This window comes from Pogoniulus pusillus, chromosome 8 (genome assembly GCF_015220805.1).
Source record: "Pogoniulus pusillus isolate bPogPus1 chromosome 8, bPogPus1.pri, whole genome shotgun sequence".
Classification (NCBI taxonomy): domain Eukaryota; kingdom Metazoa; phylum Chordata; class Aves; order Piciformes; family Lybiidae; genus Pogoniulus; species Pogoniulus pusillus.
Genome location: NC_087271.1, coordinates 32,350,926 through 32,375,387, shown reverse-complemented (window position 1 = coordinate 32,375,387; position 24,462 = coordinate 32,350,926). Strand labels below are relative to the sequence as shown.

Sequence of the window (24,462 nt, the reverse complement as noted above, 5' to 3'; positions counted from 1 at the left end):
GGAGCAAAAGAGCCCCCCTGTAATCCAGAAGGAAACAGTTAGGGACCTGTTGAATCTCTTGGATCCTTCACAAGGATCTCTGACACTGTCTGCCACAGCAGACTTCTACCAAAGCTGGCAGCCCAGAGGCACTCTGTGCTGGGTTAAGAACTGGCCCAGAGAGTGGTGGTGACTGGGCCCAGTCCTGTTTAGTATCTTTACTGATGATCTTGATGAGGAGGTTGAGTCCTCTATCAGTAAATTTCCAGATAACACCAGGTTGGGAGCATGTGTCAATCTGTTAGAGGATAGGAGGGCTCTGCAGATGGACCTGTACAGGCTGGATAGATAGGCGCAGGAGTTTTAAACAGCCCAAGTGCAAGGTACTGCACTTTGGCCACAATAAGCCCATGCAGTGCTACGTGCTGGGGGCAGAGTAGCAGTAGAGCAGCCAGTCAACTGAGCATGAGCCAACAGTGTGCCCAAGTGGCCAAGAAGGGCAATGACATCCTGGCCTGTATTAGTAATAGTGTAGCCAGCAGGACCAGGGAAAGTACTCTGCCCCTGTACGGAGCATTGGTTAGGCCATACCTTGAGTACTGTGCCCAGTTCTGGGCCCCTCATAGAGAACACAGCCTCAAGCTGCACCACAACAGGTTTAGGCTGGATGTTACAAAGGAGTAATTGGCATTGGAATGGAGTCACCATCCCTGGAGGTGTTTTAAAAAGAGGCTGGACAAGGCACTTAATGCCACAGTTTAGTTAATTAGAAGGTGTTAGGTAATGGGTTGGACTCAATCTTTTCCAACCTGCTAAATTCTGATTCTGAACAGACCTGCCTTTCAATTGACTAGACCAAAAATGATTATACCTAACTTTAAGTACATGCACCAAAAAATAGGATGCTTAAAAAAAAAAATACACAACACAATGTCTTACTCTAATTAAAGGCAATTCTTCACAAAAAAACTCAACTAAAATAGTCTTAATTTAATTTTAAATGAAATCAGAAGCACAGAGGAATTATACGAACAAGTTCTCCATGGAATGGAATGCATGCATATGGTGGGGAATCTTCAGTTTCATCTGAGACTATTAAAAGGTCTTAGCCCCTTTAGAACAGAAATAAAAAGCTGTTCTGCCCTTCCTCATCTTTGCTTTCTTGCACTTAGTTATCTTCAGTGTGGTCTAAAGTGAAGTCAGTTTGTTCTTCAGTTTCCTCTTCCTCTTCTTCCTCGCCTTCAGCCGGCTCTTCGGCTTTCTCCTCCTCTTCCACCTGCTGCTCCTGAGTCTGATCGTTAGCTTCAAAAGGATTTTCACCCTGAAGCAGAAGATTGAAAATAAACACTTTGATATTTCATACATAAATGAATACTCAATTTCAGTAAATGAAACTGACAGCCACTAAGAAATGCTATGGTATTTTATATAGCTTTCTAAGTTTTGGGTTTTTTCCAAGAAAATCAAAACAGATTTAAAATTAGCAACACCATTTTTTATGCACACTGGAAATTGAGATTCCCATAAAGTGTTTTAAGATGACCTATCTGCAACATATAAAACCTGTGAGTAAAGTAGTATTTAAACTTTAAGATAGTATGCTTGGCTCTTCTGGAAGCAGAGTCTCATAGGTAAGGGTCAGGTACATAGAAGGCTGGTTGTGGTAGTCTGAGGGAACCTGTGTCTCCCTTGACAAAACCACAGGGACAGAGGCCCATCCCAGGATACTCTAATATTGTTATTCTATTCTGTCTTCTGATATCATAGATTAAAACACAGTGCCTGACTGTTCTCCTTCTCTTCCCTCCCTTCACTCTCTCCAGGAACAGAATGTGTTCTTCTGCCATAGTTCATAGGGTCTCATAACCTCTCATCTGCTGCGACGAAGGGTCGGGGAGACAGCTTGATGCAAGCTAAGTTCCGATTTTATTAGGCAACATACAGGGATATATATACTGTCAGAAGGCTTAAGGCTTTTACCCATTGATTAGTCATTTCACCACATGCAGAATCGTCTAATCTAAGTTCTGTTGGCCTCATCTGCTTCCTGGGGAGCAACGGTCTTAGCATATTCATCAGATAAGGAGGACAGTCAGCATATTCATCAAATAGCAAGGTCCTGTCTCCTTGCTTCTTCTGATCTGCAAATTCTCATTCTTCTTCTCTTGCACAATGTTCAGGTCCACTCTGACTCAGATAGTTTGCCCAAGGCTTGTGTTGACACTGATCCATGATTGACCATTGTTACATTAATGGCCTGTGATCCCACACTTATCTAATAGTTCATGGAGAACCATCTAGGCCCCAGCTGGGGAGGGTGGTTACAGCCTGCCCTCAGGCCAACTGAGGGTGGAAGGAATGGAGGATTCTAGAAGGCCAGTTTGGGCTTAATGGTTTTTGTACTTATTTTACCTGATTGCCTTTTGTGTATATGCTCTTATAAATACAATTTCTCTTTAAACTTCCAACCAGTGTGCGGTATCCTCATTTTTACCCCTAGAAAAGGGGTAAGAGACATTTCTGTCCTCCAGTCCCGGGTAGGCTTGTGGCCCTAAAATGGGACACTGGTATGACAACTTAGCTCTATGAAAACAAGAAAATCTCACGAGTTAAAAGTCATGCTATTCTGAGATGATCCATACCAAAAAATTGAATACCCAAACCAATTTGATTCCAACATCAAATGGAAAGCACTGTGAAATAAAGAGACTGAGAATCCAAACTGCCATTCAGTAAAGATCAGTGCACTCTCCAAAATTGTACCCATCTACTTTCCTTTTGGTTCACAAATGTTAAAGACCTCAGACTGCACAGCTTCTAGTGTCATGTTCCTGAGGTTCAGCCAAATATCTTCAATCACATTTGGATACAGGATTTCCAAAGGCAGACAGAAATAAGTTAATGACTAGATTAGGAATACTTCACCTGGTTAAACACATGCCCATCATTAGACATGGAGGGAAGACAGGTACATTACTCTTACAAAGAGGTACATTACATTACAAACTCTTTTCACATGGCCTACTAGAGAACATTGTTTCCAGCAAGAGGAAATAAAAAAGCTGACCTTCCTCTGAAAATGATTCACAAGGATATCCAAAAGGCTCTCACAGCCTCTCATGTCTAGGCCTGGCAGAACGAAGAACTGTAGCTACAGCATCTACTTCTAAAAGAACTACTTCCACACTCTCACAGACAACTCCAGACTGTCCCTCACTCTTGGAGAGAAGCTGCAGAAAATTGTCCTTCAGAGACAGTCACCTCCAACTAACCTAGCAGAACTGGATTCAGCACACTACTACTAGATGAACAGATTTCTATACAATAGTGGCTGTGTGTGTAGAAATTAAGTTGCTTTCCCAACTGTCTGGGGTTTTTTTCCCCCAGAGAAAAAAAAAATGCACTTTTCAAGTTTTTAGATTAAGGAAAAAGTTACTGCCCTCAAGAGGAAGATCCTGAAAACTGCACTACATCCAACGATGTAGCATGGGAAGCATCCGGCACAGCACACAGAGCCTATTCTGATGCTAGTTGATTTTGACAGCCACACCAGTCCCATCTTCCCTGATGGTTTTAAAAAACAAAACAAAAAAGCCCAGAAAACAAGAATGCAGACACACCATTGAACGTCTGCAGAAAGACTCTGTGATGCTGACAGAGCATAAAAACACAAGCAGATAAGGAGTTTGTTCTCAAGAGATGCATTCTTTGGGTTCCTTGTCTATAGAATACTTCAGTCGCAGAGAAAGCTTACTGAAGACCATGAACTGGTATTTATAATCAAAGCTTTGGGATTCAAACATCCCCAAAGAGCACATACTCTATTTGAGAAGCTTGATCCCAAAAGATAGAGTCTGCCTACCTCACCTGTTAAACTTTAGACTGCCTTCATTAATATACACCATCTAAGAGTCCTGGAATACATTAAAAAAATGGACCTTCATAATGCTTCTTTTAAAGGTGGGAGGAAGAAAAAAAATAAAGGTCACCAACACCATAAGGATCACAAATGATCACATGGAAGTTTTGACAACTGGAACTCTCAGTCCCAGTACACTAGCTTTCTGGAAATTTAACAGAGACACTTCCAATAATGCTGACACCAGCTCCAAAGCTGCAGCAGCACAGGGCACAGAAGCAGCATTTTGTTGCAAAAGACACGATACAGAAAATGTCAGTCTTAGTAGTAAAGATTAAAATACTTGAGCATATCTACAGAAAAAAAATACAATCTGTTCTTTCTGCTTTCCCTTTCACAGTTCAAGCAAGAAGTACGTAGTTAAAGGAAAATGGAATTCAAGTGTTTGCAGAACACATTTGAAGCTGTAAGTTTATTTGAAGTGGATTCATCTATTTGCTTTCTTTCTCTTCGCAGACGTAGCAAATCACCCACAAAGTAGTCTCTAGTTAGAGAAAAGATTAGATCAAAAGGCATTAAGCACCGGATAAGTCACAGAACAGCATTTTACTCAAAAGAACAGATCTTGCATGACCTGCCTTTGTGACTTGGTACAAATTAAGCAACAGCTCACAGATCTTCCCTATACTATAGCAGGGGTTTTTGGATGGAAGGTGGGGAGACATGTTTCCTCAAACCAGTTTGCCCTTCATCTCAATGCAAGCGCTAACAAGTACTTCCTACTGTACTGGAAGACTGCAGACATGCATTGCATGCTTCTACTCTTCACATGCTGTATAACACTGGACTCCTTCACTCTGCTGCTGATTATATATTTGAATAAAAGGGATTTGCATAACGAGAAGCCAAATACATCTCACTGAGCAGGTGCTGATGAAAGTGTATTAAGTTCAATCCACCCCAAGAAACAGAAGCACTAGGCATTCTAAAAATGTCACTGGTCTCTGTTAAGACAATCCTGCAAATTTTCAGTTCTTCAGTTTTACAGCTGATACTCGACCAACTTCCATTCCCCCACTAGAGGGCTGTACGAGACAACACACACACACATATACTAGGCCATAAGGAACACCCTAAGAGATATGGCTGGAAATCACATGCAGATATTCCAGGGTGTGATATCTGATCATTTGATGTCTTAACACATACAGAACAGTTGTCTTAAACTGATGCACACCCCCAACCATATATAAATTTGCATGACATGACTAATCTGGCATTTTAAAATCGCACTCTCAAGTACAGCATCCAGTTCTGGGCTCCTCAGAGCCAGAGAGACAAAGTACTGGAAAAAGTACAGAGGACTATGACAGTGATTACAGTACTAGAGTACCTCTCTTACCAGGAAAGACTGAGACAGCTGGGGATGTGTAGCCTGGAAAAGGGAATGCTGATCAATTGTTATAAATACCTAAATGGTGAGACTCAAGAGAATGGGGCCAGTCTCTTTTTCAGTGGTGCCCAGTGACACAACAAGAGGCAACAGGCACAAAGTGCAACACAGGACAAGAAGTTCCATCTGAACATTAAGGAAAAAAGCCTCCTTTGAGAGTATCAGAACACTGGAATAGGTTGCCCAGAGATACAGTCTCCTCTGGACATCCACCAGCCTGAATGCAATTCTGTGCAACCCACTCTGGGTGAATTTGGTTTGGGCCAGAGGCAGGTGGAGAGCTCTGGACTACATGATCTCTAGAAGCCTCTTCCAATTCCTACCATTTTGTGAAAATACATTAAAAGTGTATTCAATCTATGAACTGCCTAGTAGGCAGAAGTAGAAGACAGAGCACTGAGGTTAAAATTCATCAGCATGGAGAAAATACTGGTATAGCAAACATTACAGATGACTTTTTTCCACCTGCATCTTACCTTCACATACAGCTCATATCGTGCCTTGACTATAGGATTATTCAAGATACTGGTGGCAGTAAGAACACTCTCTCTCTTTATTTGTTCTCTGTAAGCCTAAGAAACCAAATTTACAGTGAATTATCATCATACACTTATTACAATCATGACAATTTTAATTCAGTCAGTTTCTGCAAAGAAACAATGAATATACTGCAGCATGAAATTCTCATTCTTGGCATTTAAGTTCAAACCACATGAAAAGCTCAATTAAGTTCACTAGCATTTATCATTTATTACCTGAGCTTGATCAAAACCAGATGTAAATAACAGTCTGTCTACAACCAGTTACCTGTTGTCACCTACAAGTAACAAAAATGCTCTTCCATCACAGCCTAACAGATTGTCCCTGCTCATCGTGGAGGGGCTGGACTGAATAATCTAATTACATGGTCCCTTCTGATCAAAACCATTCTGTGATTCCATGATATTCGACAATCACAGCTCATATGTAAATAAAACATTACTTTGTCAATCTTGCTCACTATGACAGCTGTGACTTTCACTCATGCTACTCTTTCAACCTTTCTATTAACCTTAGAAGTTGTAAACTTTAACAGAGACCAATATCATACTACTGCTAATTCCAAACTGCTGCCACTTCTCTTCTGATTAAAGATGACCTCACAAAAAAAGACACCAGGTTTGTTACCTTGCTGGAAACATGTTTTACAGTTTGAAGGACAAAACCTTTCCAATACTTAATGACAGCTTAAAGACCCTCCTTAACTTCTTCAAGGCTTACTATTCACCACTAAGCACACCAACATCTCATTAACCAGGGGTGCTTATGTGATGGCTGCTTCATGAGATACTCCGTCTACCATATGTAGCAAGGACATTCTACCTTTCTGAAGAACAACAGCAATAATACTTAAGAAATTATTTGCACCTAGCACCATAACATTTCTCATCTATTGTTAGATTTCAAACAAAAAGGCAAACAAACATGTCATGTCTTACTTGTTTTCCTTTTGTGTGATCAGCAGATTTTAAGTGCTGCTGAACAGAACTGTGTAGTGCAGGAACATACACACTGCAAGCACTGCAGTGAACAGTCTCAACTTTCATCATGTGGTCATCAGCAGTAACCCCTGCCAAGGAAGATGCAACAAATCATTAATAAAATGCATTACTCTACAGAAGTGGAAAATGAGATTGGCTGTTTTGAGCATTCACCCAAATTCAGACATCAAAATCAGGCTCTCCAAAAGCAATCCTGGAAGAGGTTTTTCACTTTGAGGAAAAGTGAAAAACTTTTGTCTCCGCAGAATAGATACAAGACTCAGATAATTACATTTGCTCTTTGAGGTTGATACATAAACACCTACCTGCCCAAATAGAGAACAATGAATTTATTTTCCTTCCTGGTGACAAGAGGAGGCATGAAATACATCAATGTAGTTCCTCTTGCAAATTGTAATATTAGTTTGCCAACAGAACCACCCAATCATCAAGGCAAACAGGCTCTCCAGTACTTACAGAAAGAACACAAAGCATTTGGGAGACCATTTGGATGTTGGTAATATCCATTTTCAATTAGTATTATGATTATTTTCAAATACAGATATTGCCTAAAGACATTCAAAATATGTCCCCCCCCACTGGCTCAAGTGCACCTTTTGAAATCCCTCATGCAAAGGACAAAGTGAAACAACATGGCACAGCAAGGTGGGGAAACAAAATGCTCTAGGAAAACCTGTAGGGCAGCCATACAGGAAAAAAAGAAAACCAGGCCAAGATTCATGTAGCCAAGCCAGTGCTCAAACCTTTTATTTTGTTAGTGTTTCTCAAAACCACAGCAACTATCACACTTGTGTTATCCAGACCCTTGCCATCATAGCTGACCATTATCATCTTACTCCTTTATTATAGGCTCTCCTTCAGTTTATCTGCATCAGCCTGCAGCCATTCATGTGTTACACTAAGACTGTGACAAAGCACACCATTCTGTTTCTCCAATGGCTTGCACCATGTTATCTTACTCTGACGAGACTACTTGGACAGCAAACAAATAAGGTTTTCTACCTCCCACTGTGTTTACATTCCACATCATACCAGAAATGAAGCAAAGAATACCAACTAAGCACAGAAAAGGTGTTGAAAACTAATCATTTTAATCCAAACATATTATCTAAGTTGAAGAAGAATAAAAGGAGAAAATCACAAACAGCTCAACAGCACACAATTTGACATAAGTAGTATTACTCACCTTCCATTATATCTTTTTCAGCAGCTTGAGAATTTTCTGTTTGGTTACTTGTCTGCTGCTTACGCATAGCTGTCTTCTTGAACTTATTCACCATACACTCCTACAGAGAATCAGAAAAAAAGAATATAACTAATTGTGACACATTTGAGGTAAAATTGTTTACATTCCAGTAGAAACCTACACTTAAAATTTTACTCAGAATAGTTTTGCAATAACCAGCAGTTAATTGCTGTTATTTCTTAAGGTGATGTTTTTTCTTTACCATTGTTAGGAGTAACGCTATTTTTACAGGCCCTGAATTTGCTTTTACTAACGTGTGCTGTGTCAAAAGTAATCTGTCAAAGAAACAGCAATGGCAAACTAAGCATATTTTGAAGATAAATAGTAAATTTTAACTATATTCTAACATATTATACAGATCTAAGTATTATAGAGGTTAAAAGACAGTTGTCTTACATGAAGAAATTCCATCACTACTTTGTCAAATTTGGTTTGCTTCTGAATGTGATCCAATGTTTCCTGGTGAGCTGCACTCTCCAGATGTGCCTCAATCTCTTTTTCTTCAAATGTTCGAAATTTGCAAAATGAACAAGTAAATGCCATCCTATCAAGAGAAATACATTCAGTAAGTACATTCACTTATAGAACAAGGAGAGAGAGAGAGAATGTTTCTTTGAAGACTTGACAATGCTATTTTACTACTATGAAGGGCAACTGCTACAGGGAACAATATAGATGAAAGCTGCAGAAATTAGAAGCTAGCCATTTAAAAGCCACACTATTCTGTGAGTTCATCTGCCACAGACCACTAGTTTGTGGCACCTCTTGTAGTACTCAGTCAAGATAGCCCATAATTTCTACATACAAATAGTTGAAAGAATTTGTTCAGAGCTCATTTTCTTTACTAAACCTATCCAATCTAAGGAAATACAGCTTTGTCAGCACAACAAAGAGAATGCATTAGGGATATGATCACAATACTGCACTGACACAGAACAGTTTTGCAGTGCTGGCCATTAGTCCACTTGGCTGTGTGAGACTAAAGTTACAGAATTTTTTTCCCCTACATGTTAGCCCATCATATATTTAAAACCAGAACCAATTCGATTTCTAGCATCTTAAGTCAGTGTGAGTATATATTTAGCTGAAATATATACCCCAAAAGCAGTACCATTCTAAGCTGCATCTCAGGTGTGCACTGATGCATTCTTAGGGGAGATGGCATTAGAAGCTGTGTATTTTCTAACACAGCTGAGGTCCAGTGAACCATTCACTCTAAAGACATGGGCGCTAGGGTTTGGATTTACTTTTTTCTTTGTGAGGGTTTTTTTTTGTCATTGCTGGTTTTTTGGTGGGCGAGAGGGTCTGGTGAGTAGCAAGAATGTGTGTGGTTCTTTCACTTGTTTTTCATTGCATTTTATTTCCTAAACATCAGTCCCAAGGCACTGTCAGTAAAGACAATATATGCTTATAGAAGGATAAAAGGAAAGAAAAACATTACACATAAGACCAAAGTTGTAACAAACCTGTATCCATCACCATATTTTTCACTGTTTTTTTCCCTTCTACGCCTTTGCTTCTCTCTTCTGGCCTCAATTCGTCGTTTCTCTTCTTCCTCACTTTTACCTTCTCCTTTGCCATCTTAAGAGAGATTTAAAATGTTACATTCAAAAAAGTAAAGAAAAAAACAGCCCCCAAACCTCAGCAAAAGCATCTGACCTGTCTCCTCCACAAACACCTCAAAATCCATCCTATACCAAAGTGATTCAATGGCTTATTTAAATGCCTCAGTTTTGTTTTCCTCCTCTACGGACAGTAATTTTAAACAACTGCTTCAAAAAATACAAACTTAGTAGTTATAGGGTTAGACCCCAGATTGCTTTAACTCTGAATTTCCTTATTTTCAATAATCTAAACTCTGTCCTTTTGTGCCTAATTAATAAAAGCCTCTTCAAGCAAGTGACCAGGAAAGAGTACTAGGTGTTCAAGGATATATTTGGAACTTTCCACAAGTGGCCACTGCTACAATCACCTCACATAAAAAAAACAAACTATCTAAACCCATTCTCTTCCGCTGAGAAAGAGGTTTCCAAAGTGAAAAGGAAAGGTTCTTAAAGGCTTCATTAAGGTATGGAACCCAACTTGGAAGTTCAACTTCCATTATTTCTCCCCACTAGACTTTGCCTGATTTCACATAAAAATGTTCCAAAGATTTTAAGCTGAATAAATAAAAAACTGTAAGAACTGTGGGAGGGGAGTAGGCAGCAAGGGAAAAAGAACAAAACAACCACACAAAAAACCCCCAACCGAACCTTCAAAGAACTTCATTAAATTATCACCTGGCATGCAATTAAGACTCCAAATAAATGACTAGAAATTAGTTTTGCAACATTAAAGCCTTCTAAGGACACTGACTCTGCGCAAGTGTACTTATGTTCACCTTTCCTATGTCTGCTTTAAAAGCCTATGGATAAAGGGAAACAATTAGAATGTTATTTAATGAGTACTTTTAGAGCAGGAAAAAGATGATCACTTAGTTTTATTTCACGCTTCAACATTAGGAGAGATGTCTGCCTCCATGAAATCTGCCTCCACTCAAAGAGCCAACAGAAAGGATTGCACAGCAGTTTAATAATAAAAAGAAAAAAGATGTGCAAAAATCTCTGTGGCTCTAGAAGTGTCACTAAGTACTGCAAACATTTCCCTGGACTAATGGCTTACATTTCATTCTTGACTACCTGAAGGCTTTTGATTTCATAGCCAAGAATATAGAGAGAAGAAACTCTCCTATCCAAATTACTTTTAAAAGTTGAATATAACAACAAAAATCAGCCAAACAACATCCACCCACCAATTCCAGTAATTAATCTGAGGGTTTAAATTTCACCTAGCACCTTACCACCAACCCTGGCAATATGTAAAGGACCACGTTTTTTACTACTGTGATAATCTCGTATAACATTCTGTGGAGCGAAATGGCCTGTATCTTGTCCCTCAATCTCATGGATTCGAATACTCATTCTGTTACAAACCAGGGAATGGAAGCCTGAATCTACATATAAACTGCAACTCCCCTGAGGGTCTCCCACTTTCCTTCAGTGAACTCACAAACTTCACAATTAAAGAAAACTCTCCACACAGTCAAAAGACATTAAAAATTAAAAAGGGTACTACTCTTTTAAAAGGAAAAAAAACTCCAAGCAGTTTGTTGCAAATTTCCAGTACTTCTTAGCATCAGATCATACACAATAAGGGCAGCACACATGGCAAAGAAGATTAAAAACTGTTTCAGCCTTAACACTGGTGTATGTTTGAAATCACTATGGTTAACATACACTTTTTAACTTTTACGTAAACTGATAATTAACCCATTTAAGACTACATGAAACAGATCCCATGTTCTTGACAGCAGCACTCTGCTGAGTTAACAACATACAGAAATGGTCAGAAAGCAGAGGCAGTAAGCACAAGTGACAAGAAACAGTTACAAATGGATGTGACAATCTTCCTCTCTACAGCCTAAATCTATAAAAACTTTAAAGAAGAAAAAAAAAAAACAAACCCAGTCATGCTACTCAATAGCTACAGGTCATACACAAAGGCTTACTACATCTATTCGCTTCAAGTCACACAAATACCATACCTACAATACTTTACCTGACAAAACAAACTAACTTACCTCCAAAAGTCTGATATCCAACATCATAAGCATCTCTTGTAAAGTCTTCATATATAACAACTGCACCACTTGTGTCCACTTCAATTTCCTAAAAAATTATAGATTCAATTAAGAAAATTAATGATGTTGTCCAAAATCCAGACAAGGAGAGCGTAAATTTACAACACATGTATAACAATCTGTTACTTGCTGGTTTTATCACGACAAAAAGGAAGCCAAGTAATTGAGTATGTAGCTAAACTCAACGTACAAACAATTTGAGCCACACATTTCTCCTTAATGCCTTGAAGTCTTTTGGAATTAGCTTCAAAATTCTGTATTCTGCATTAAAATACTCTGATTTCCAGTTCACACTATTAAAAATAATCAGCGATAACAGGTGTTCTCTATTTACTCATTGTCCATTCTTCCTCACTGCTGTTTAAAGACCTCCCTGTCAATTTGTAATTGATGTCTCAATCCAGCCAAATAAGTCATAGAAATGTGAATTCAAGCTGACTACCTAAGTGTTCCTATGACAACTCTGTGCATTACAAAAATAGGCAGGGTCTATCTACACAATCTGTATCTTTCACTAGTAACAAGTAAGGATTTCAGACTGCCATCAGAATAAGACAGTTTTTGATAAAGTGAATTTAAACAGTAAACTATACAAGTTCTTCTAAGCTTAAGTGCTTCATTTTTGTAACTCTAGATTAACTATTTGTCCTAAGAAATACTGTACAAACTTCTGAAAGAATCACAAATATTCCCCAGTTCTGGAAAGATTTACCTCTACAGTAGAATCCTGGGAAGATGTCTTCACATCTATAAAAATAAGGAAACAATAAATAACATGAAATTGTTGCCACTGTATATTCATTTTAAGACAGTAAGGTATTTATGAGAAAGTTCTGCTTGTTATGTATGTTTTAGTAGTAAATGTAAATTTACTTATCCTTAGAAATATAAACTAAGAAGTCTTCTACAATCACTTAACCCTAACTCCACAAACCAAGAAAGTCAAGACTGAAGGACAATTTTGAGATTATTTTCATACATATACTGCCAAATTTTGTGTTGCTTGTCATCTATTTTTGTCAACGACATGATACTGCTTAAGAGCCCCTTCCAGCTCAAGTTTTAGAAAATCATGTTAAGCCAACCACCAGCTTCTTTCCTCCAGTCTCAAAGCTACAGGAGAGGTTCATTAGAAGTGCATTATATTTCAGTAGGCACTACCTAGTCCACTTCTTAAAGTAACTTCAACATTGTGTAATACATTGCTCCTTCAACAGTGTAAATCAACCCAGAGGAACAGGTAATAAACAAGGAGTGTTCTGTCTTGAAGGTAGTTTATAAAAGGAGAACCTACAGAAGTACTTAAAGAAGAGCTAAGGCAGAGATCTTTGAAATGCAACCCTTTGATATATCTGGATGCATACTTTGCAAACCCATTTCTTCAGAATAAAGCTGGTAAATTCAGAAATAACTTTTCATATACAAAAAGTAGAGAAGTATGTTCTATATAAGCAGTGTCTGCAATTCATACTACTTGAACTTCAAGTGCTGTAGAACTAGAGCTGGAAAATCAAAACTCAAATTTTCATGTGGATGTTTCTGCCAAGTCTATACATTTACCTTACAAGCTTTGAGCTAAATTTTCCAAATGCAATTTGAAATCAAACTATAAAAACACTTTAGTTTCAAATTACTGAGGAAATTACAAAAAAAACTAAAATTTGACTGCTGTATGTGCTATTCACATTATTTCTTATTCAATGCAAGTAATTTAGTCAAACCTCATTAGTGGTTTTTTTTTCAGCTTTGTCTCCAACAGCAAAATTATTCAGAGTTGTAGATCTTTAATTAAGCTAAATAAACCAAGCACCTTAATAGAATTTATTTCCAGTTTATCACATACTTCCAGTTCTATTCATTATAGTGTTTCATTTACAAGGACCAATCTCTCCGCCTTTCATAAATTATTCCACGACAAATTTCACCATTTTCTCGGTCTGCCTCCCTTTCCCTCTTTGCCTACACAAGTATGTCTTTATTTTAGCTGCACTGCAGTTGATGCACTATTTTTATATCCAAAGTATCTGGATAGCAGGGCTCAGGTTCATGCGATGACACATTTTAGTATCTGTCAGGCATTGTCACTTAAGGCAACCTGAGATTTGAAATAATTTTCAGTGGTGAAAATTTGCCTCCAGGAAGTATCACTACAAAGCCTGAATAAAGTAGTCTTCAGCAACACATATCAAAAAATGCTCTATTTTATCCAGCAAACTATCTTTGCAGTAGAAGAGTTACAAGAGTCAACTCGCAAAATCTGTTGTGAAGTACTTCAATAGGCAGAAAAAGAAGACTTAAAACAGCATATTCAAACTAAACTTCTAATGAATTTTAATAAGTAAAATTAAAATAGCAATTGTAACTTCAGAATTTTGACACTTGTTACTTACTAGGAGATTTTTTCTGGCTCAGCTTCAAAATAGGCTTTGTCATTTTGGGTTTCTTGATAAATGTCCCACCGGGTTTGTTATATGGCTGTGGTATCATTTTTCTTTTTATTCCTCTTGCAGCAACTGCTGCAGGACTGGGTTTGTTATGATAGTCAACAACAATTCCAGGTCTGTGCATTCCACCAAAGTCTCCCATGTGCTGAAAATTTTTGAAACCAAGAGAAAGGTATTAGCACATGAAATCAAAAGAAATAAAGCAATTACTTGGTACACTAAAACTATGAACTAAGTAAAACCTGTGTTCCAGAGTAAAATGCATGGGAAATTTAAGCTCCCAGTACAATGTTGTACTGTGCAAGGGCTTTGTGGTGTTTATCCAGAAAAATACATAAACTGTGTTTCTGCTTATTCAGAACCATTGTCCAGATACCAAACATATCTATCCGAGTTCACAGCTCAGCCTAACAACTTGGCTTCTCTTTAGACTCAAGACCATGAATGACTTCTCTATCTCGGAAGAGCGCTAATGAACCTTGGTTCTGACACTTTAACCAGCAGCCCTTTTTTAATACTGACAAAAACCAAAAAGCAGCAGCTTCTTTCTGCCAATGATTAAAATGACTGGAATCTGACTAAAGAATGACATCCAGTGTGGAACAGTGAACAACTGGAAGAAGATCATTCTTTCTTTTACTTATCTTTCCATAAACACAGAATTTAAAAGCTGGGCTTGGTGGGAGCAATACAAAAACATGGCAACATCAGGAGTGCAAATTCAATTGAAAGACTAAATCTTTCTATTTCTAAAATGCTGTATAGTTATTTGTGATCATTTATGGAAGTTCTCTTGGAAGGCATGGAACAAATGAGTAATCTGAAAAGGGAGAATTTAAGAATTTTCAGAAGTGCTAACATACTTCTTAATATTAACTCAATTAATAAAGGGCAGAAGAGAGCCCACTGACTGGATGAGTGACTTGGATAAGCAGAAATATTTGTACTGCCATGAGAATTAGTATTACACTGTTGAAGTTCAAAGAACATAAAAGTAGCTTCAATATACTTCAAGAAAAGAATGAGTTTCCTTAAAAGCAAATTTTAAATAACAGAGTGCACTAACTCAGGCACTTTTCCTAATACTTATTTAGTTGAGATTGTTATAGACTGCCTAGCATGTATATTTACACTGTACACACACATTTGACATGAAGTATGAACTCAGATAATTTCAAGTACTTTTTTCCCCAGTCTATCTATTAAAGGTGCAATGCATTTTACATATGGTAAGTAGTTTAGCCTTTACATTCTCCTTTATGCATGGAAGACTAAGAAGATAAATTTCAAAAGCAAAACAGAAGAAATAAGGCTACTTGGTTGTACATCTGCACAGATTTCTTTCAGATCCAAATGAGTTCTGAAAGAATGGCATCCATGTCTAAGAACCTAACACTTTCAGCTTCACAAGCAGAGAAACAAAAGTGTTTCTCATACCACATTAGACGCTAGCTAGCAGCCATGTGCAAATCTCAGCTAGAGTTTGAATATGGCAACTATAGTACTTGATGCTGCAAAGCAGACTTCCTAGAACAAAACCACCATACATTTTGGCATTTAGAAGACCCAGTAAAAATAATCTTCCTCTACACTTTGAGCTGCTAACAACTTTTACAGTTTAATATTAACAAACTTCTTCCCAAAGAAATATGGCATGCTCAAGAATTGACACCTAGAGGCAGAGGCAGAAGTGTTCACTGAACTCTTCATGCTTTAAGAAACAACCAGAATTGGGATTATAAAGCCAAGATAAAGGGACACCATCAACTTAAAATTAGTACATCTGTCAGATTTTTTTTATTCTCTTCTATTGTATTTTTCCCCTAGCTCATTCCAAACTGTGATACGTTATTACATGTATAGTTAATCTTACTGTTTGTTGGACAGAGTTTTTATAACCCACACTGGAAAGGAATCCACTAAAAAGAACATAAATCCTCAAAGTGAGAAAACAATTAACAGGACTAGACTCACAATCTCAAAGTTTACCTTAATTCTGTGAAAGAATCTGATTTCAAGTTGATGATGACCCTTTAACCATGCTTTAATTTAGAACAAGAATCACTGACTGCTAGTCACCCACCTTTGCCATTTCCTCCTCATCACCCTCCCAACACACAAGTCAGAATAAGAATTAAGTTAAAAAGATAACTTGATGATTGATAAAGCATGTGTTCAACACACTGAAGAATCAGCTAAACTTTCACCTTTACAGGAAAAAAAAAGCACTAGTCTAGCATTCACAACCTGGGTTTTAATTTTTGCTTATACATTGCACCTTTAACCTACTCAAAGCTTCAAGAGACTTTGAATTAAACTTCGACAGTATTCAAGAGTTTCCCCACCAGCAAAGATGCTAGTGTTTACAAGGAAAAATACAAGTCCTTTTAATCCCTTTTAGACCAAACCTAGTACTTTTATCTTCACCTTTCGAACAAAAGGAGAGAATTAACAAACCTTATCAGCTAGTCTTCTATTACTCATTACTTTCATCATTGTCACCCATCAGTTTACTTGGACAAAAAAACCCACACTGTACTGAACAGTGCATTCATTTTAAAGCAGTGGTCTTGAAAGGGTTTAAAAGAGTGTCTAGTGAAAAGAATCTGAAAAGATTCTGTACTTACTCCTCGGCCTCGGCCTCTGCCTGTTGATGGTCCTCCAAAAGCATCATAGTTTCTGCTTCCAAATCCACTTTCAGGATAAGCAGGCGTTCCTCTCCCCCGAGAGCCTACAGGTGCAGGCTTCATATGGGGTGAAGAAAAACTGCTGTAGGAAGAGTAACTCTCTCTTCCTCTGTCCTCCATAAACCCAGGCCTCAATTTTGAACGGGAGTAAGGTGCTTCCCAGCTAGACCCGCCCTGGCTTCTACCTCCGAAAGAGTCAAGGCTATTCCGGTAGGAGTTGTCAAATCGACCACCATAACTACCTCCGAAGCGGCTTTGTTCGGGTTCATTATAACCATAGCCAGATCTGTACAGATCTCGCCCACCCAGAGAAGACCCGGAGTCGTAAGACTCGTAAGGTCCAAACCTGGAAAAGTTGCACAGTGAGGAGAAAAAACAGTAAGCTTACTAATGTTATACATTTCAAAAGACAAGTTATCAGTTGACATTTATCAACTAAAATCAATTTATTACTATACTGGTCCGTACAGTCGTGTTATTGTTCAAACTTGATTAGGGCTGGGCAAACCACACTATGACCAGATAGAAAGCTATCTGAGCCATGTTTGCTACAAACGATTCTAAAGTTCAGTATGCCTGAACTTTATTTACTTAAAATTTTCAGCAACACTTATTTACTAAAACATTATTATAGCCCAGCCCTAGTCTCACAAAAATAATCACCTGCAGACATTCATAGGCTAGTCAGACTCTCCTTTCTTCAAAAACATGCCCTCATATTCTAACAGTTAAACAGCAGCTGAAAGGCAGCTTTGTTCTGAAATGGGGGGGAAGTGTGTGTATCCCCCCCTTTTCTTTTAAGTGGTATAGTTGTGAGTCATACACACCCAACAGTTCTAATTTTAACATGCTCTTCCACTCCTATTTGTACTTTCCAAACATTTTCTTCCTTGTAAAAAATAAATATCAATCTCCTAATCCAAAAGTTCATGATCTTACAGATCATTAAGTCTAGCAACGCAGGATTTTAAAGAGTCTACCCAATGCACGCACACTGAACATGGAAACAGTCCTTGGCACTTCAGAGTGCAATATCAGACAGCTGAAACCTTTAGTTATTTACCAAGTGTTTGCTTTATCTGGAAGGGTGGGTCAGGATAGAAATCATCAATACTTGTAACCACTTGGAAGGGAAACACATTAGTGTCCCTGCAGGGTTATAATAGGCTGGTTCAGCTTGGGAAAAACAACTGGAACAGACTGAAATTACTGCATCTACAGTAAACTCTATACCTTCACCTGAAAATATGTTGGTCTCAAAAGACTCAAAGATAGACAGAAAAGGACACAATCTACAGAACGAGCCCATGCGCAACATTAACGTTACATGGCAAGAAACATTTCAGTATTCAAGTAGTCATTCAACCTCAATCATATGCAGATTACTATATGGTAGGTACAGCTCATTCCTGAATCTCAGCTCAGACTTTTAAGTCCAGCTTAATGTTGACCATTAAACAAATTATACTTAACTAAAACGTTTAACAACCGTGCAGCAAAACACAACACTTCTCCAGTCTCCCTAATTAGTACTGTCCTTGCCCAGTAGCACCACAGCAATTACAGCCAGACAAGAATTCAAGGGCGCACATAAGAAAACCATCTAAGTTTTCTTCACATATTTACTCCAAGATAGAATTACTACTCTGAAAAGCATGCTTCTTTGAATACAGTATTATGACCTAAATCAAATCAGCTGCTCCCTACTGTTTTTATCTGAAAGAGCAACAGTAATGGTATCCTAGCATTAAAAACACAGCTTTAAGACCACTGCATTAGAATTTTTATTTTCAAACGAACCCATCTTGCAAAGCAGCCTAGAACATCCACACAGTTTTAAAGGTAAACAGTACCTGCCAATGAAATAATCTGGACATGACTTTCAGATTCAATATCAAGATCATTTGAGCACTGCACATTCAAACCAAAGAACACATACCCTAAATGTTCCTTGAAAACGGAATGTTGATAGATTCAGTCTAAGGCACCAAACCAGTTAGGTCTAGCCTGCTATGTCAGAAATGCTATGTCAGGCCAATCAGCTACAAATTGCTAGCTACTACCAAAACATAAAACTTCTTTCATTTTCATTCCAAGACGCATTGTTTCTCTGTGAAACTTTTCCACAAATATGCTGAGTATTCCAAGGATCTAGCTCCTACAGTTTATCATTTGCTAATATTTATCAAACAGGAAGACTCAGAACAAAAGTGTTCATATAAAATCATAACAACATGCCTCAGGAACACTTAAGTTAAAAGACAAAATGATGTAAATTTAAATTGGATTTGATCAATTTTTGGGACAACTAAAGGATTATTTTACCTGTTACCACCACCACCACCTCCGCCTCCACCTCCATGACTCTCCATCCCGTAGGACTGGTTTAGGTAAGAGTCCATGGATCGTGGGCCACCATAGCCTCCGTGCCCATAATCACGGTCCATGTCTAAAAAGAGAGCAGAAAAATGTTTATAAAGAAAGCAAACAAGAAGTCTTAAGTGATCTAGCTTAAATTCTTAAGTAAAACATTTACTCTTTGCCACAGTGCTTACAAGCAAAATACAAAACTGTCAGTTGCAAATCAATTTCGACACTGCTTTGGGAAGCCATGTGGTTTTGTCATCATCTGAGCACCTCTTAACTGAAATCAAGTTCATGTTTTCCTTAGTAGTGGGTTAACTTGGGATTGTTGTTCCATCAGCCAGAATTTGGATGAAAGTTAAATTAAGAGAATGAAGAAGCCCAATAGAGAACACACCAGAATTTAAGGGAGAATTAAGACCACTTCCCATCCTTTTATAATGCACACAGCTCACAGCTATCTGCTTTCTCTATCCAATGCCACAAGAAACCTTCACTCACAGGAAAAAAACCTGTATCAAGGCTGCAAACTCTCATGCTGTAGTATGGGCTCAGTATGTATGTCGCAATCAAAACAATTTTCTCCAATCACACTAACAAAAACCCACTCAGACCTGCAATGACTTGCAGTTCACTAACTGCATGAAGATGGTAGCATTTCTTAGCTGATGTCACTTGATGACATCATCTTGTAATACAGTCTAGCAAAAGAACCCACTTCTTCCTCACAATTAGAAGCCTGATGCGGAACTTCTTTCCGATTAAATAACCACTGCTTCACAAGCACAACTTTAGTCTTGCCGTAACATACACAACTTGCACTTCACTGGCACCCTAGCGACAAAAACTGCCTGCAAAAACAACTTTTGGACAATACAAAGAAAGCCTGGCAAGTCAAATCTCACAAAAAAGGTAATGCAAAGAAAGAAAATCCAGTGAATACAAGAGGATTAAAACAAAAGCACACAAAGAGTTGTCTACTCTGACAAGAGATTGTTTTATACACCTCAGAATCTCCAAGGGTAAACCACTGACTTTCCTCTTTATAGAAAGATAATTATCTGTGCACGTCACTTTACAGAAAGTAACTGTAGTGATGAAAATCACATACACTATTTCCTGTTTGTATCCACCTGTTAGCACCAACCACTGTAATCTACTTTCTTACATCTATTAACAATAATTCTGCAGTTAGTATTAAGCTAACTCCATCACTTCAATAGAGATGTCTTTAAGCATGCCTAGTAGACACCCCAACTTTCTAAAAAATTAAAGATGCTACTTCTGAAACAAAAACTCTGAACATGGAAGTCACACTGCACTTTTCTACATTCCAAACATACAATAACGATTCTGCAGCAAAGCACAACAAAAGTTTTCAAAATACTAATCCTGTAGCACCACAGTGCATTAACTTAAACTGCGAAAGCCTACTCTTAAAGAAAGCAGCTCAGCCTTCTGATAGAATCATGTAATATTTCCCTCTGGTGTGACAAAGTGATCTACCACCTAAACCAGTGTAATACCCTCAGGATTGCCTACATAAAATTGCAGGCCAATAAAAAGAATAAAGTACTCACAGAATTCTTTTGTTAGAGAAGACCTTTAAGATAAATCTCAAAGAAGATAATAACAAGGAAGTTGAACATGTGGATGAGAGGCAATGGACAGAAACTGGAACAAAGGACCTCAACATGATAAAAAAAAAACTTCTTTATTATGAGGGTGATTAAGTGGAGTTTCCTTCTCTACAGACTTTCTAAAACTGCCTGGACACGCTTCTGTGTGGCCTGCCACAGGCAATGCTGTTTTGGCAAGGAGGGTTGGACTCAATTTCCAGAGGTCCCTTCCAAACCCTACCATTCTATGATTCCACATATTAGGCAAGACTCAAAAATCCACTGGTATAAAGGACTCCATTTAAGAGAAAAAGCTTAACATCAGAGGAAATTTGAAATCGTATTCACAGCACAAAGAAACAAAATAATTTTCGCTAGTGTTCTTCATGTGGAGTACATGAAAAGGCTAGGAAGATGAGAAAGGATAGAGATTTTGCAGTAAATAAAAGATTACTTCAGTAAAAAAAATCCTAACATCTTCTGACTTTTTTTAAGAAGCAAAAACCTGAACCAAGCTAAAATTCCTTTTTATTTTAAATTCATAATCCACAATGACTTCAACACACTAAAGAATGCATTATGCAATATCAAATACCACTTTTCCAGGTACGTTACATTTTTCAGAACAGCATGCCTGCTATAAGATGACAAGCCTGTCATTAGGCACAGAAGTTTTAACACATCATTGAGTCTCACACAAAACAAGGAACTAATCCAACAGCTGAAACAAATTTTCAGGAATACCAAGAAAAAGCATTTCCATTCCCATATCAAAAGCACAATAGTTACAGTAATCAAAACAGTAATGTGAACAGTTAATAGTATTACTGTTAATTATATTAACAGAGTTTATTTTACAGGCAATGTCATCTCTGCCTCAAACCAAAGGGACAATGAGGAAATTACAGCAGTCATCAGCCATCCAAAGTGCTTCACACTGGCTACAGTTTCCAACAGGAAAATCTTCGCCAAGAACTCAAATGAAAACTGGGCAAAGATTAAAACTCTCAACATCATTCTTCTATTGCCATCTACTGGCCCCCTACATAACAGTTTTTAGCCCACTGTACAGAACATAGAAAAGACAAAGATTTGTATGTCTCTTAATGTACATAGAACGCATACATCATAATTCACATTAGTAATTATGAATAGAAGGCTTAAACTATCATAATGAAACACTTCCACAGAAGTTCATGAAAGGAACATCAAACTGTGCAACATGTATTTGGTTACTTGCCACAGGACAAGCCTGGATTCACTTTAATACTAGTGTCATCAGATCTCAGAAAAGCATATTCTGCTTAATGGCTGCAGTGAATATTCCAATAAGATACACAAACTGCTACTTAGGAAGAGCCTTTTTTACTATATATCAAAAGGAAATTTAATTTGGAATCAATGCAGAGGATTAAGCAGGGCCATAACTTATTTTACTACCATGAAAGATAAATACAAAATAGTATCACTGGCAAAAAAGCTAAGACTCAAAGAATTAATCATATCAAATACAGCACTGCAATCAAAGGTGCACCTATAAACCAACATGTTATTTTTGTGTAACAGCAAGAGTATGAAGAGATCCAACAGCAAACACTTCTTCGATCGCATCTGTAAATGAATCTTCAGTGCAGTTTATGATCAACTTTTTGTATTAACATTGCTTTAGTACTCACTTGCATGCTGGCAAGGCATGAATAAGTAAACTCATAACCTTAATTAACTTCAAAAATTTCCTTTTTGTTGTCTCTACATGGCATTTTTCACATCATACAAACAACAGATGGCTTTTGCTGTATCACATTTATTTTATGTGCTTTTTATACTCCTTCCCAAACTTTCAAAAGGGGGGGGGGGAACTATACAAAAAATTAAAAGCCGTTCCAGGTTTTTCTTTTATGTGCCTACATAAAAGGGGAAAATGTGCTGCTTCTCTTCAAGAGAAGTTGTAAGAATCAAATGCAGTGGTCCACAAGAACATAAAATACTGATTTATGCAAAAGCCATCATGATAAGAAAAGTCTCTAATTCCACACTCCCCACCCTCCACCCTCATTCCTTGATCTCACAATTTTGATTTGGAACGTGCAGGAGTTCATGTTGACATGCCCAAGATGAAAATCAAGTCTCACTCCCAGCCAGTTTTAACTCCTCCAGAAAACATGTGCAGTCAAACCACGTTATGTACTTTTAATAACCCGTTTGTTGCTTGTTTTATTTTTGTTTTTGCCAACACTGACTGTTCAGCCCCAACGCTTTTTACAGGTTAGACGTATTTATAGCTCATACCTGAGACTGACCCACTGGGCATGTTCACACCACAATGCATGGGGGTATCTGGGAATCTCCAATCTCTGTCTTCAGCTGGAGAGGATGGGTCAGTGAGAATGACTTAGTGCTTAGCAAGAACTGGAGGGGAGAGACAGGGAGCCGCAACAAGAGGCGGCTTTTTCTCCTGTCGGATCTCCAGTCTCCTGACACGACCCCCTCACGGAGCTCGCCCCGAGCTCCCCCCCGTTTCTGCCCGCAACCCCCCGCCCACCGCCTCCCACACACCCCCCGCTCGCCCCGCGCCCCAGGGCGCCTCGCCCCGCGGAGGGCCGCCCGTGCCCGCGCCGCCCGCCATCCCGCACCGCCCCCCGGGAGGGCCCTCCTCCCGCGCAGCCCTCCCGCCGCCAGCCGCCCGACCTAGGGGGGGGCGGCGAGAAGGAAGACGAAAATGTGGACGAGGGGGACTCTGTCCTGCGCGGAACAAAGCGGCAGCTGCCATTTTGAGACGCGGCCAGGCCCCGCGGCAGCAGTAGTAACGGCGGCCGAGCCCTACCCTTGTTCTAGGGGTGCGCTCTCACCTTCCCCGTAGTCCATGGCGAGGGCAAACTTTGCGTCTCTCGAAGGCTACCAGCCGCAGAAGCGAAGCACAGCGACAAGCTCGACCTCTCCCGCCGGCGCCTTACGCCACAATGAGGCGAGGCGCGACCCGCGAGCGCTAACGCGGCCACGGTGCGCGGCGATTGGTCCCGCTGCCGTGCCACGTGACCAGGCTGACGTGAAGGGAGCGCGCGCCTGAGAGCGGCGGCGGCGCCGAGTGACGCAATGGCGCCGAGGGCCCGGTGGGCTGCGTCACGAGGCAGGCCGCGCAGCGGCCATGTTAGGCTCTGGCAGCCGCCATTTTATGTTCTGGCGTCAGGCTGTGCTTGAAACTCTCCCAGGATTGGCAGTAGCGAAACGCACGGACCTTTACCCTCTCCTGCACACATCCTTGGGCTCTGGTGAAGCAACCGCTGCAGAAAACACACCACACTGTTCACAGTTACTCATACCTGTCCATATGCCGAGCTAGAAGTCAGGCATTGCCTGGTCGGAGAGAGCCTTAAGAGAGCTCCCTGCAGCTCCACAGCCCGGAGCGTGAGAAGCCGCGTCCCACCGCCCTGCCAGCTCCTAACAGAGACTGCTGCTGCGTTATACGAACCAAACTTCGCAAAATCAAATACTTAATTTAAGCACTGCCATTCCTGTAATGCCACCCTTGTATGAACCAAATATCGTAATGTTGGTTTATCTGTCAGTTTAAAGACAAAAGCATTTCAGCAA

At 39.2% G+C, this 24,462-nt stretch overlaps 1 protein-coding gene across 2 annotated transcripts; it reads right to left on the bottom strand.

Annotated features, from left to right (window-relative positions):
• Positions 1 to 949: 949 nt before the first annotated feature.
• ZNF326 (zinc finger protein 326) lies at positions 950 to 23,886 on the bottom strand. Of its 2 annotated transcripts, XM_064147973.1 has the most exons (13): positions 23,721 to 23,886; positions 23,161 to 23,235; positions 19,214 to 19,337; positions 16,829 to 17,234; positions 14,148 to 14,346; positions 12,470 to 12,504; positions 11,698 to 11,785; positions 9,545 to 9,659; positions 8,475 to 8,622; positions 8,019 to 8,118; positions 6,770 to 6,900; positions 5,768 to 5,863; positions 950 to 1,300 (listed from the first exon to the last, which is right to left on the bottom strand). In XM_064147973.1, exons 1-13 carry the CDS (start codon positions 23,734 to 23,736, stop codon positions 1,148 to 1,150), a joined length of 1,686 nt encoding a protein of 561 aa, XP_064004043.1. In that variant the 5' UTR covers positions 23,737 to 23,886; the 3' UTR covers positions 950 to 1,147. The 2 variants fall into 2 exon arrangements, with proteins under 2 accessions (XP_064004043.1, XP_064004044.1); XM_064147974.1 differs by lacking the exon at positions 23,161 to 23,235 and having other exon boundaries at positions 23,721 to 23,885.
• Between the last annotated feature and the right edge of the window lie 576 nt (positions 23,887 to 24,462).